Raw genomic sequence first — 13,754 nt, 5'->3', positions numbered from 1 at the left:
CAACCGTGCATTCCTTAGACTGTGGTTCATAACATGTATATTGTTTATGGTCACTACTCTATGTATGTGTATAATATAAAAGTGAAATTGCATTTGATACACGCTTATCATGGTTCATGTTTTATTATTTCGGTCCATATGAATTTTGAAATCACGGATTCTACATATCTAAATCTAATAAATATGTAACTGATTGTACCGCGTGATACAATTCTACAAACCAAATGAACTTTCTATGTTAGGTAATAACTTAATATAAATAAATAATTAAATAAAGTCCTCAAAAGAAATCATTAGTTTGACTTTAATCAAATCGAACCAAATATTGTTTCTTTCTTAATATTTCTTCGTAAACAATTATTAATATTTATTTTATTCAACCTGTGTAACACACGGGTACTTAGACTAGTATATCTATATGAGGAAGGGTTATCTTGAGAACGCTAAATATTGTGAGAACCGTGAGAACGAATGAAAAAAATCAATCAAATCCGAATTTTTTTAATACAAACCTCATTCTAATTGAAATACAACATCAAAAATGAATTCACAACATTAAATAATTCACTTTTCCTCTCAAAATCACTCTTATTAGATTTGATTGATTTTTTCATTCGTTCTCACAATTCTCGCGATATTTAGCGTTCTCATTTAAACCCTCCTATATATATATATGGGAAAGTTCATTTGAGAAGAAATTTAATGTGAGAAGAAAAAGAAGAAATGACATATTAGTAAAATACTATTTCATTTATAACTCATATCATTAATTTTTCTCTCTTTAATTAATTAGTCAACTAATCATTAATTATCCTACATATAATTTACAAAAGCTACACATATCAAAATTTTCCTACATATACCCTACACATTATTGAATTTTATACTACACAGTCGAAATTTATCCTACACACCTTGAAATATATCCTACACAACTCGTAATTTTTCCTACACAACTAGTAATTTATTCTACACTTTAAATTACGTTGTTTTTTTTTAATTGGAAAAAGTATATATTTTGAAAAGGAGTTACAAATTTGATTTAGTTAGTTATTAAAGGGGAAGAATACAAATTAATGATTTATGTAAGTTTACCAATATACTCTTATACTAAAATTAAATGCAAATATTAAATAAAGTAAAATGAACCATTCTTATTGGTTGAAACTTCTTCTTTTTTCTTCTTACAAAAAAATTCTTCTCATTTGAACTTTACACTATATATATATATAGGGTAGGGATATGGTAAAAAGTGTCTAAAATGTGAGAAGGGTAAGAAGTGTTTTAAACCATCGGATATTTGATCTAATGGTTGAGATCAATAGGGTATAAAATGTAAATTGTGTTTTAATTAGAAGGGCCTTATGTAAAATTAAAGGGCAATAGTGTCTTTTCCAATGTTTCAAATATGGTAACCGCTATCAATCTCCTAAAAACTAGCTATTCAAATTTAATTGCTAAATTATCTCGATCCTAAATTCTAAAAATAGAAAAATATGTAACTACTGCAAAGAAACGTATAACACTATACATCCATCATATAACACTATACATCTATCATATAACACTATATAACAATATATAACACTATATATCCATCATAGGCATGCTACCAGAAAAATATAACACTATATAACACTATGCATCCATCATATAACACTATATAACACCATGTAACACTATATAATACTATATAAAAAATATATAACACTATACAGTTCTAAATGGTGGTTGCACTACAGAATTAATAATTGATGGGGTTATATAGTGTTTTTTGATGGTTGCGCTACAGAGTTATATAACACTACAGAACTATATAACACCAAAAACCATATTATAACACCATATAACACCAACTAACACTATATAACACTATATAAAAAATATATAACACTATGCAGTTCTGAATGGTTGTTGCACTACAAAATTATATAACACTACACAGATTCGTAGATTAAATCCTAAAATCGAATTCCTATAATAAAGGGTGGAAGTTATTTTGGGCAGTTATCTTTAAATCAATTAATTGAAAGAAAATAGAAAATTACTAATTCACCCTTTTGAATTAATTTAGATATAGGACACTTGTCATCACCACATTATTTCTTACCCTTCTCACACTTTGGGCACTTTTTATAGGATCCTTTACCTATATATATATATATATAGGGAGAAGATCATGCGCGAACCACCTCTTATTGCGAAAACCACGAGAACCAATGTGAACACAACAAAAAATGCCTAAAAATAGCTAAAAATCACACACAATTTTTTTTTTTTTTATGGGGGGGGAGTTAGGTTTTTTTAGCTATTTTAGGTTGTGTTCACATTGGTTCTCGCAATAAATGGAGTTCTCGCATGAGCCCCTCCCTATATATATATATATATATATATATAGGGTAGGGATCCTAAGAGAAGTCCACCCTATTTGAGAAACTTGAGAAGAATTCTGGACCACACATTTTTCTAAGTTTTTCGTAATATACACATATGTATAGTTTAAAATTGAGTATATACATATGTGTATATTGAATTATACACATATGTATATAGTCAATTTTAAACTATACATATGTGTATATTACGAAAATCTTAGAGAAAATGTGTGGTTCAGAATGCTTTTCAAATTTCTCAATTAGTCTATTACTTCTCACATGATCCTTATCCTATATATATATATATATATATATATATTTATAAAAACCGGTCAGTTTCCGTGCCCCGTCCCACTCCTCCTGTTTTGCACCACGCCCCATTTCTAACATATGCTTACGTGTCGTCCACGTATCATTTAATGCCTCGTTTTCAAGCCCCTACACAATTTAAGCGGTTTCTTCTTGAAACTTATTTTATTATACTTCTTCTTGTAGATTCTGAGATATTTTTCCAAGTTGACACGTTGAGTTTGTCGACCGACAAGATAATGTTTGACCATGGAAGAAAAAACCCCAAAAAAAAAATGATTTTTAATCATATAGCCATCGTGCATAATTACAACAAAATGACTGCAAACACTACGGCCGCGGCAAGAAGGTCGGTTCATTCTTATCTAATTAGATCCATCAGTATATATAGCACAACAAAAAAAACCAGTGCATGCATGCTCAGAACAATGATCTCAAATATGCTTCTGCCTTTTTTGTTTCTTTTCCTCTCGACTCTCCTTTACATTCTTCCCAAAAAGAAATCAAAATTCAATCCACCAGGCCCTCCTGGCCTGCCCTTCATCGGCAACTTGCACCAGCTCGATCAATCCAGCCTCCATACTTCCTTATGGAATCTCACCAAATCATACGGCCCCATCGTATCCCTTCGCTTCGGTTTCAACTCGGCTGTTGTTATATCATCAGCGAGTTTAGCTAAAGAAGTCTTGAAAACCCAAGATCTTAGCTTCTGCGATAGGCCATCATTTATTGGCCAACAGAAGTTAACTTATGATGGCCTTGATATGGCTTTTTCTCCCTACAATGAGCACTGGAGAAAGATGAGAAAGATCTTTACCCTTCATTTGTTCAGTCCCAAAAGGGTTCACTCTTTTAGGTATCGTGAGATTTCATATTACTAGAAAGAATATATTAGTTAGGGTTTATTGTATACTCTTTATCTTAGTAAGGAGATAGAGTTAAATGTCATTTTAACTGTTTAGTCCAAAGGTTTGAAGTGTTGCCATTTTAGTCCAAATAGTTTTAAAATGTTGCCATTTTAGTCAAGTAGGTTAACTCTATCCCTTGGTTTTGTTAACTAAAAGGGCATTTCGGTTATTTTATATGTAATTATTTTAACTATAAGGGTAATTCGACCATATAAAATGATCGAATTACCCTTCTAGCTAACATAAAAAATGGACGGAGTTAAACTAGTGGACTAAAATGACAACACTTGTTACTATTTTGACTAAAATAGCAACGTTTCAAACCTTTAAGATCAAACTGTCAAAATAGCACAAACTAGAGACTAAAATGACATTTAACTCTAAGGAGATATAATTTGATTAATTTTTCTTTGTAGTTTTCCTTGTTGTAACTGATTAATAATACATAATAACTTACGGGGTTTTAATTATTCAACAGGCACATACGAGAAGATGAGGTCTCAACCGCCATGAAGACGATACATGATCTGGCTCTTTCGGGCAAAACGGTAAACTTAAGTGAAGTGATGAAGAATATGACAACTATTATAATGATGAAAATGTGTTTCGGCAAGAAGTACCATTGTCGAGATGGGCTTGAAATAAAGAAGGTTCTTGGACTACTTAATGAAGTTCAGGCGTATTTGGTTGATCTTTATTTCTCCGATATATGGCCCGGTTTGCCGTTTGTCGGGTTGGTTGATCGGTTGACGGGCAAGATGAATCGGCAAGACAAATGCTTCCGATCTCTTGATTCCTTTTACCAACAACTCATTGATGAACGACTCAACCCTCAAGAAGATAAGTCTTATGAGGAAGAGGAAGATGATCTTATTGATATTCTACTACAACTTGAGAAAGACAAACTGTTCAGCCTCACTCACGACCACATAAAAGTCATGCTCATGGTAATCAATCTATGCTCTCTCTATTGCATATATACGAACATATTCCATTCACATCATTTTTCAATTTGGAAGCGATCTATTGTGGAACTTATAAGTAACAAACTACATACACATTGTATTTTCTTTTTACTAACCAACCTTTTAATAAATACATACACATACCTTTGAGAACTTGTAAGCCATTTAATAACTTTAAAAACTCTTGACACTAATCATTCTATATCTTTATTTATTTATTTTGTAAATTTAATATTATGAGAGAGTAGTTTTGTTATTTGTTGCATGTAATTTTTGTATGTGAATTTATGATTACATATATTCTCAAAGTTTTCATGTTTGAACTGTAGGATGTATTGGTAGCTGGGACAGATACTAGTGCAGCAATCGTGGTTTGGGCGATGACCTTATTAATAAGGAACCCTGTAGTAATGCAAAAAGCACAAGAAGAAGTGAGAAATGTGATGGGAAAGGACGGTAAAATAAGCGAGGATGATCTTCCCAAACTCGCTTATTTGAAGGCAATAATAAAAGAGACCATGAGACTATACCCTCCAGCTCCTCTTCTAGTGCCTCGAGAAACAAGGAAAGAAGCCACTGTGCATGGGTACCAAATCAAACAGAAAACCCTAGTTTACGTTAATGCATGGGCTATCGGAAGGGACCCTAAATCCTGGAACAACCCGGGAGAGTTCTTTCCGGAGCGGTTCATGGGTAAATGTGATATTGACTTCAAAGGGAATGATTTTGAGTTGATTCCTTTTGGGGCTGGCCGAAGAATTTGTCCTGGAATGTCAATTGGAGTTGTCACGGTGGAACTTTTACTTGCTAATCTTCTTTACCTGTTTGATTGGGGGTTGCCCGATGGCATAAGGAAAGAAAATATAGACTTCGATGCTATGCCTGGGATAACAATGCACAAGAGAAATGAACTTTGTCTTTTAGCTCATGTAAACTTTTAAATTTATTAATTATTTTAGTAAAAGATGTTTAGTTGTAATAGCTATTTGAACTTTTATAAAAATAAAAAGTTAACGTAAAAAAGTTCAAATCACAACGTACATAGTGTTTAACGAATTACATAAAATAAATGAAATGGCCATAACCTATATCCATTTGTTGTTTGTGAATTATTACAAGCTTTTCAAAATCTTCTCCTACACAACTGATTTCTTCATTAAGCTATGACGGTAAAACTCCATGTTATCCCTTAGTAACCTCTTATAGAGCATCCCCAATAAAAGGTGTTTTTTTTATGTTTTTATTGTGCAAATATGACATTGCCTCACCAATCACACGTATTCTCTTTCTTGTCCATGTTCATCATCCAAAAACAATACTCTCTCTCCTCTCTCTCACAATCCTAATTATTTTTGAACGGCTAACTGCTTTCCACGTGTAAACCCACACTTTCGGAGCTATGTTCAAAGGCCGACTACTCGACCACCGCTAGAAAGTATAGCACACCCCAGATATGTGGAAACCCCGTGAAATAGGTAACCCCCCTCCCACTCGGACTCAAACCCGGGGAAAACACCGGGCCAAGCCCTCACCGAGATGTGTACAACCACTGCGCTGCAATGGAAGACACCTCTCACAATCCTTTAAATACATGTTTTCATCACATATACCACCACACCTTCTCTCCTTTACATCACTCTCTCTAATCTACCTTACTATTCTCTCTCCTTAAAAACACACAAAGACACCATATTGTGGAAAAGCTCTTAGCGTGCAAGGGGCACTCCTCTCTTAGGGGAGTCCCCTCTCTTACACACACCCAAAAAGCACTTGCCATGTCAACTCCCCTCTTAATTCCCCTGACACCCTCAATTTGATGGCGGCACTCGTCTCTTATGGGACTTGCTTTTTTTATTGTTTTAATTAAGAAAATATCACATGCACCTTCCATTTTTCAATAAATGTCTTACACAACTTATTTGCAACGTTCAAAAAATTGAAAACTTTGTGCGGTAACACACCGCTTTCACTCACCGATTACCCTCCTCGCGGGGATGGTGACGGTGTTCCCGCTCGGGGACCAGGGTCACCGCTTGCCTCCCCGCAAAATGCCCCGTGCACCCTTATGTTATTTTATTTTCTAAATGGGAAAAGTTTGTTAAAATAATACTACTTCTTTTAGACTAGTGGGTATGGGGGCCGTCCCCATGCCCGTTCTTTAATCGCCGCCCCGGCTCCCCCACCCCCCTCTCCGGCGCCGGGCCAGGCCCGGCTTCTCCGTCCTCCATCAGCCGGTTTCGACGCCCCTCACTCTCACACACACACACCTATACATACATACATACATATATATATAAAGGGGTTTATCCCTCACCCTCTAAGTCCATCCTCTTTAGGCTCTCGCTTACGTAGCGGTGCCGTGGCGGCTTAAGGATGAGGCTCACATACCGGTTAATGTTATCTCTTTTTTGTGGTTCTGGTAGATCGGGATCTGCACCCATCCACACGATCTTGAAATCACAAAACTCCAAACATGGGACCACGGTCGTTGCCCCCTTTTTTTTCCTGCGCCACAATTTTTACACTCGTGGCCTTTGTGGATCAAAAAATGAAAGGGTTTCAAAACCCCAACTACACAAATACTTTTTTTTTTTTTTTTTTTTTTTTTTTTTTTTTTTTTTTTTGCGATATAGTGGCCAAAAAGAGACTAGAGATATGTGAATGAAAAACCATTAACAAAGGTAAACAAATATTTTTTGCGATATAGGCCCATGCATCGATAATAAATGGGCTGGACATATATTTCTTAAAAAGTAGCAAGTGTGTTCGAGACAAAAAAAATAGCTTTTGAGACGAAAAAAAGAATGCTTTGGTTATTCACACATCCCCCTCAATTTATCCATACATCCCCTAACTCTATACATCCTTTATTACCCTATACGCCTGAAAATGAACCCACCTGATAAGCCCCTCATTGCCCTATACGTTTACTTTTTGGTTACTTTTTCATGCATCCTATTAATTGTCAATGATTGGGTGTCAGCCAATGATTGCCCAATCATTGGCTCTTTTGTGTGAAATAAATTTGAAAGGTATGGAGGGTTTTCAAGTGGGTGAAATATTATCTAAAAAAACAATTGTTGTTAAAATAAAAAAATATAAACATTTATATTTATTATTATTTATTGTTATAAAAGGAAGGTATATAAATGTCATTTTTTATTTAATATATTTAGAAAAATGGCAACATTTTTATTAATTAATTACTATTATAAAACGTCAACATTTTTTTTAATTAGTATTATAAAACTTCTACATTTTTTATCAAGTATTAGTATAAAACGTCAATATTTTTTTTAATTATTATTATAAAACGTCAATATTTTTTTAAATTAGTATTATAAAACTTCTACATTTTTTTATCAAGTGTTAGTATAAAACGTCAACATTTTTTTTATCAAGTGTTATTGTAAACCGTAAAATTCTCTATAATCCATAACGCAAATGTAAGTGAACATTGTTTGATAAAATAACACAAAACACAACACTTTCATACAAAATGTAATACAATACATAGCCGAACCCCTAAACCCTACACACTAAATCGCTAACTATTACATATTATTACTTAGATTCACACGAACCCGTTGTGTATCTGAATCAGGTTCTCAAACAAACCGTGAAATCGAACAGTTTCTTCGTACAACTGTGGCTAATGGAAATGCATGAAAAATATGGTGAAGAAATTGATTCTCGATTTGATGAATCCTTCATCAATTGAGATTTTAAATACAACGCAATGCCGTGAGTTGGGAATAGAATCGGTTAGTTCATCACGCGTCTGAACCGGCTTTTAAACCGGACGGAATCTACGAAGAAACTGTTCGATTTCACGGTTTGTTTGAGAACCTGATCCATATACACAACGGTCTCTTTGCTTCGTTCACTAGAACTATTTGTGTATGCATTCTTTTGGTTACTACCCTAGCCGACCCACCACCACCACCATAGCCAACCCACCACCACCACCCCAGCCGGCACACCACCACTACCACCATAGCCGACCCACCACCACCATGTCACACCCCGATCTCCACGTGTCCCCGGTGGGCCCGGTGTGGGGTATCGTGACGTAGTTGGCGTCATCATAGACAAACAACACAATATATAAATGCACAGCGGAAGCAAAAGATAATATATACAATCCGAATATAAAGTAATATCAAGTATTACAACGGAAAGTAGAGGATCCACAGGCGGATCTTAAAACTTAATTATTGTTCAACTGACTTTAGACGCCTAGAACTTGCAAGATTCCTTATTAACGCCCTGAGCAGCTTCCAGCCTATTACGTACTTGTACCTGTCACTTAGACTTTGGAAAATACGTCAGTTTTCACTGGTAAATACACTCAACTGACTCATTTGAAAAGAGTTTATGAAAATTGGTTTAGGCGCACAAGGCACAAAACTATTTTGACACTTGATTAAAATGCACAAGGCAAGATTAATCTTTTATACTTGGGACAAACTATATCTCATGTTATCAGTTTTACATAACTTGCTCTACATACGGGGCCCGGTCCTATGCCGGTTCAAGATTAACCGACACACCACTATTCCCCTATTGGGAATCCCATATTGGGTATAATCAATTAATAAGCATAAAGCATCTGTCAGGTGTATGCCTACACCCCGTGCTTGAGTCGTGGCCATTGCATTTAATGAGTCAAGGATATCCAGGACACGGTCGCATTAACCCCCAATGTTTCAGTCAAGCAATACGAATTAAAAACAGGTTATTTGGATTTCCCGACGCATTGGTCTTCGAATCCCATACCTGACCATGCGGTATTTATATTACCGTATCCCAAGCCCGTAATAGGGAAAATAAGTTAAGAGTATTTACCTGAGCTAGCTCCTGTCTTAAATAGCAAGAATTATAATAACTCAGCCGTATTCACTTAAGTAAGCGTAGGTACAATTTACTGGAAGGCTCTAGTCTGGAACGATGGTATAAATAACCAATTAGAATACTAACGGGTCTTTAATTAAGTTTAAGCTTAGACCGGTTAGTTTTAAGGAATTATACGGCTCAAGCGCACGATTAAGCGAAGACCGGATAGAACGTGATTTAGACCCGACAAGCTTGAATACTTGTATAATATGGGTATACTAAATACATTCTGGATTTTGAGACAAAAATGATAACGTTTGACCCGTTTCGGTCAATTTACGCAAACTAGTTACGTAAACCGAACCGAACGCAAAAAGGGCGTTACGGGTAGCCAAACGAGTCAAATGCAAGTTCCCTGAGATAATATGCTTTAATATGATATAATATCAGTAAGTTATGTTCTATACTGCCCGGAATAATTTTAAACTCAATTTATGCCTTAGGAGGGCATTTTGGTCATTTAAAAGATTGTAAAAGAGTCAAATTAGAAATCTGAGTTGCGGGTCTGGTTCATACAGAAAATATACTTCATTTAATATATTATAACAGTAGGGTATGACCCATATACCAAACTTAACATTTAAAATCAAACTATGCACCGTAGGGGTAATTTAGTAATTTCACAAGGGCTGAAAATGCCAAAACTAGAAATCTGAGTTCATATACTTATACTTACTGTTTTTATATGAAAATATACTAATTACATCAGTAGGTAAAAGTCTTATATGTTAAAAATAAGCATAACGCTTACTATGCGTTAAAAACGCTAAAAATGCGATTTAAAGGCGTTTCCGGGTTTTCAAAGGAGAGATGAGATTTTTATATTTCCAGAATACTTAAAATAATTTATTTAACATATAAAATCAGTAGAAAAAGGTTTCGGGTCAAAAGGATGTGTAAAACTCATTTTATGGCTTAAACGGTCAAAACCGACATATACCGAAATAACTTAGCGATCTAAGATACGATCAGCCAAAAATTAAATAAAAATCATCAAAAATCCCAAAATATTATATAACATCAGTGGGTAAAAAGTTTTGTATCAAAACGTGGCCAGAAATAGGTTATACGCGAAAAGGGCCGTTTATGTAACTTAAGGACATAGTTTTACGCTAATGGTCATAACTCAAAATCTGGACCACCAACTGATCCGAAATTTTCGGTGCAAGTTTATATATTAGAAATAAAGATTTCTACTCTTTCACTTTTCCAAAAATCACGTTTTATATCAAAAAGGGCAAATTAGTCAACTTTAAGCATAAATCGGAAACATGCAAATGAATCGGCTAAGCATAGACTCAAACAACAAAAATTCCAGAAAGTTATACTAAAATAAAAATGGTCAAAAGTACTCTCCAGTACAGATCTCAAACATGCATGTACGAATCCGAATCGATAGTCTACGAAATAGTCGTTTTACAAGACTTTCGGTTCCGATTCGTATTTATATCAAAGATTGTCGAGTTGATGAATATAAAACACATCCTTGTATCCATTATAGGTTATTTTCAATGATCAAACAGATTGCATGTCATCTACATTACCATTTAAGCTTATTTTGCCAAAAACAACTTCTGTTGACTTTTTAGAACAAGTTTGACTCGTCAATTAACATGCATATAGTGGGAATCAGAGAACACCCTTTTGAGGGTTTGTTTCCCACATAATTACCAACATAAGTGTGGTTTCAATTTGAGAAATGACTGAGTAAAACTCGCTTAATCAGAAAGTCAAAGCATAAGAACAATAGTTTGACTTTTAGCAATTAATCGATGCAAGAACGAATTAGAGACTGAATTAGGAGCTTACAAAGGTCCTATTGATGCTTAGTTATCACTAGGATGTTGCCTTGACGTTCAGAAATGCTCCAGGAAGTTGTCTTGAGAGTTTTACAAGTTGGATGTTCTTGATCACAATGTATGAGCTCAAAGAAATGAGCTTTTGATCTGTTTTATGGATGAAATCAGAGGTAGTAGCATGTTCTCAGTAGCCTAGGCATGCAAGGACTTTCATTGGATCAAAAGAGAGGTGATAACAGCTGTTTACAACTTCAAATTCGGACCCAAAATGGTCATTTTCGCGATTTCTGTTACTGGTAGTCCCACGCGGCCCGCCTGGGCATGTCCAGGCGGGTCGCCTGACCCTCTGATCAGCCAAACAAGTTTCAAACATGGCAGATTTGGTCCCTGAACTTGCATGCGATGTTTCGGCTGCTTATTTTGACTCGTAAACCCCCAAACTTGGTTTTTAAGAACCTTGGGACATTTACCTACATGGTAATGTCCTCGGATAACTTTGCGCTCAACCGAAAAGCCATGAAATTCGACGTTGACGCTTTTAGTCCTTCAAGTACGGTTTTGGCCATAACTTTCTCATACGTTGACGAAACTTCATGAAATTTTTACCACATATTCTAGTGAGTATATTTTAGCTTCTCAAAGCTTCGGGTCTGCCAAAAGTTCACTCAGAGGTATAAATTAAACATGTTGACACTTTTGGCCCCTATAGTTTGCAATTCCTCACTTTTGTGCAATTTCTGCGTCGTATGATCCATGAACCACCCGTTTAAGGTTATGAACATTATGTAGGGTTATCATAGAGTCTATTTATCCATTGTTGACACTTTGGACCCTTACGTTCCATAGTTTTCACTGTTTGTCACTTTTAGTCCCTCTAAAGTCTGTTTTCACATACCGGAACCTTATGACACGTGTCAAGACATTATTGGACGAAATTTTTCGAGGTGTCACATCCTCACCCCCTTAAAAGAAATCTCGACCTCGAGATTTACTGAAACAAATGGGGATATTTTTCTTGCATCGTGGATTCCACTTCCCACGTGTATTCGGGACCTCTACGGGTATCCCACTTGACCTTGACAATAGGTGCATGCTTCCTTCGAAGCTTCTTTACCTGTCGATCCTCAATCGACAAAGGTTTTTCCACGAACTTCATACTCTCATCTGTGTGTATATCTGTATGCGGTATAATCAGTGACTCGTCAGCGAAACACTTCTTCAAATTACAGATGCGGAACACATTAGGTATAGCGCTAAGTTCTTCAGACAAGTTTAACTTATAAGCAACTGACCCGATACATTCGATGATCCTGAAAGGTCCTATGCATCTCGGGCTTAGCTTGCCTTTCTTACCAAATCGCATCACCCCGTTCCAAGGTGATACCTTAAGCAATACCTTATCACCTACATCGAAGTGAAAATCTTTGCGCTTAGGATCCGCATAACTTTTCTGCCTATCCCTGGCAGCTTTCAAACGATCGCGAATCTGAACGATCTTGTCTGTCGTCTTGAAAACGATTTCTGGTCCTGATAGTTGGACATCTCCAACTTCTGCCCAACATATAGGCGATCTACACTTCCTGCCGTATAAGACCTCAAAAGGCGCGGCCCTAATACTAGTATGGTAGATATTTTTATAGGAGAACTCTATCAAGGGTAGGTGGTTATCCCAACTGCCACCTAAATTAATCACACATGCTCGAAGCATGTCTTCCAATGTTTGGATGGTACGCTCACTCTGTCTGTCCGTCTGCCAACCGTTATGTGATAGTGTTCCTTGACTTATTGGCGGAACATATCCTTAAATCCTTAGGGTGCAATACATCGCGAGCTCCACCAAGCTCCTTAAATAGGTTTTAGCTCATAAGTTATTTGATCTTGATATATTCGATTACATCGAATGATTTCATATATTCAGAGCTTACTAGCCTGACAATTAACAGATTGGCACACCTTTCCAGGGTGATATCTTTTGTTGAACCTTATTTCTTAACAAGAACTTAGGAGGTTTGCTATTTCCATGAATCCTTGATTCTCTGCCGAATACTGGCAACTTATAGATGGTTATGGATTTGCTCGATCTTATTCGTTGTTTCCAAGGCAACTTTTAGATCCTGATAATTGGACTTACCAATTTTCTGTCTAGCAATAGATGTTTAACATCTTATCTATCCAAGGTTTCCCAAAGGAGCAGCATTGATACTTATATAACAATTATTATCGAAAAGCTTATCTTAAGGCGTGATGGTTATTCCAATCACTGCTTAGAACTAATCTTAAGGGATAGCTAATCCCTTCAGACAGTCGAATAAATCGACGATCCTGGGCGGCTGATGGAAATTCTTACTTGTTGCCTAATTAGGGTTGCGATAATCAATGCATAAGCAAAATGAACCGTCTTCCTTATTTACTAAAAATCGGAGTTCTTAGAACTTTGAATTTTGGCTTTACGAAACCTTATCCAAAACTTATTTATTTGGCTCTTAGTTCTTCCTATTTCGT

General features: G+C 35.7%; 1 protein-coding gene across 1 annotated transcript; it reads left to right on the top strand.

Annotated features, from left to right (window-relative positions):
* Positions 1-3,106: 3,106 nt before the first annotated feature.
* Positions 3,107-5,498, top strand: LOC110917251 (cytochrome P450 83B1). Its single transcript, XM_022161841.2, has 3 exons — positions 3,107-3,540; positions 4,071-4,539; positions 4,887-5,498. Exons 1-3 carry the CDS (start codon positions 3,113-3,115, stop codon positions 5,496-5,498), a joined length of 1,509 nt encoding a protein of 502 aa, XP_022017533.2. The 5' UTR covers positions 3,107-3,112.
* Positions 5,499-13,754: the final 8,256 nt, after the last annotated feature.

The sequence above is a fragment of the Helianthus annuus genome, chromosome 16, assembly GCF_002127325.2.
Source record: "Helianthus annuus cultivar XRQ/B chromosome 16, HanXRQr2.0-SUNRISE, whole genome shotgun sequence".
Lineage (NCBI taxonomy): Eukaryota > Viridiplantae > Streptophyta > Magnoliopsida > Asterales > Asteraceae > Helianthus > Helianthus annuus.
Note: the sequence above shows the minus strand (reverse complement) of the source record. Positions and strands in the feature narration are given on the sequence as shown.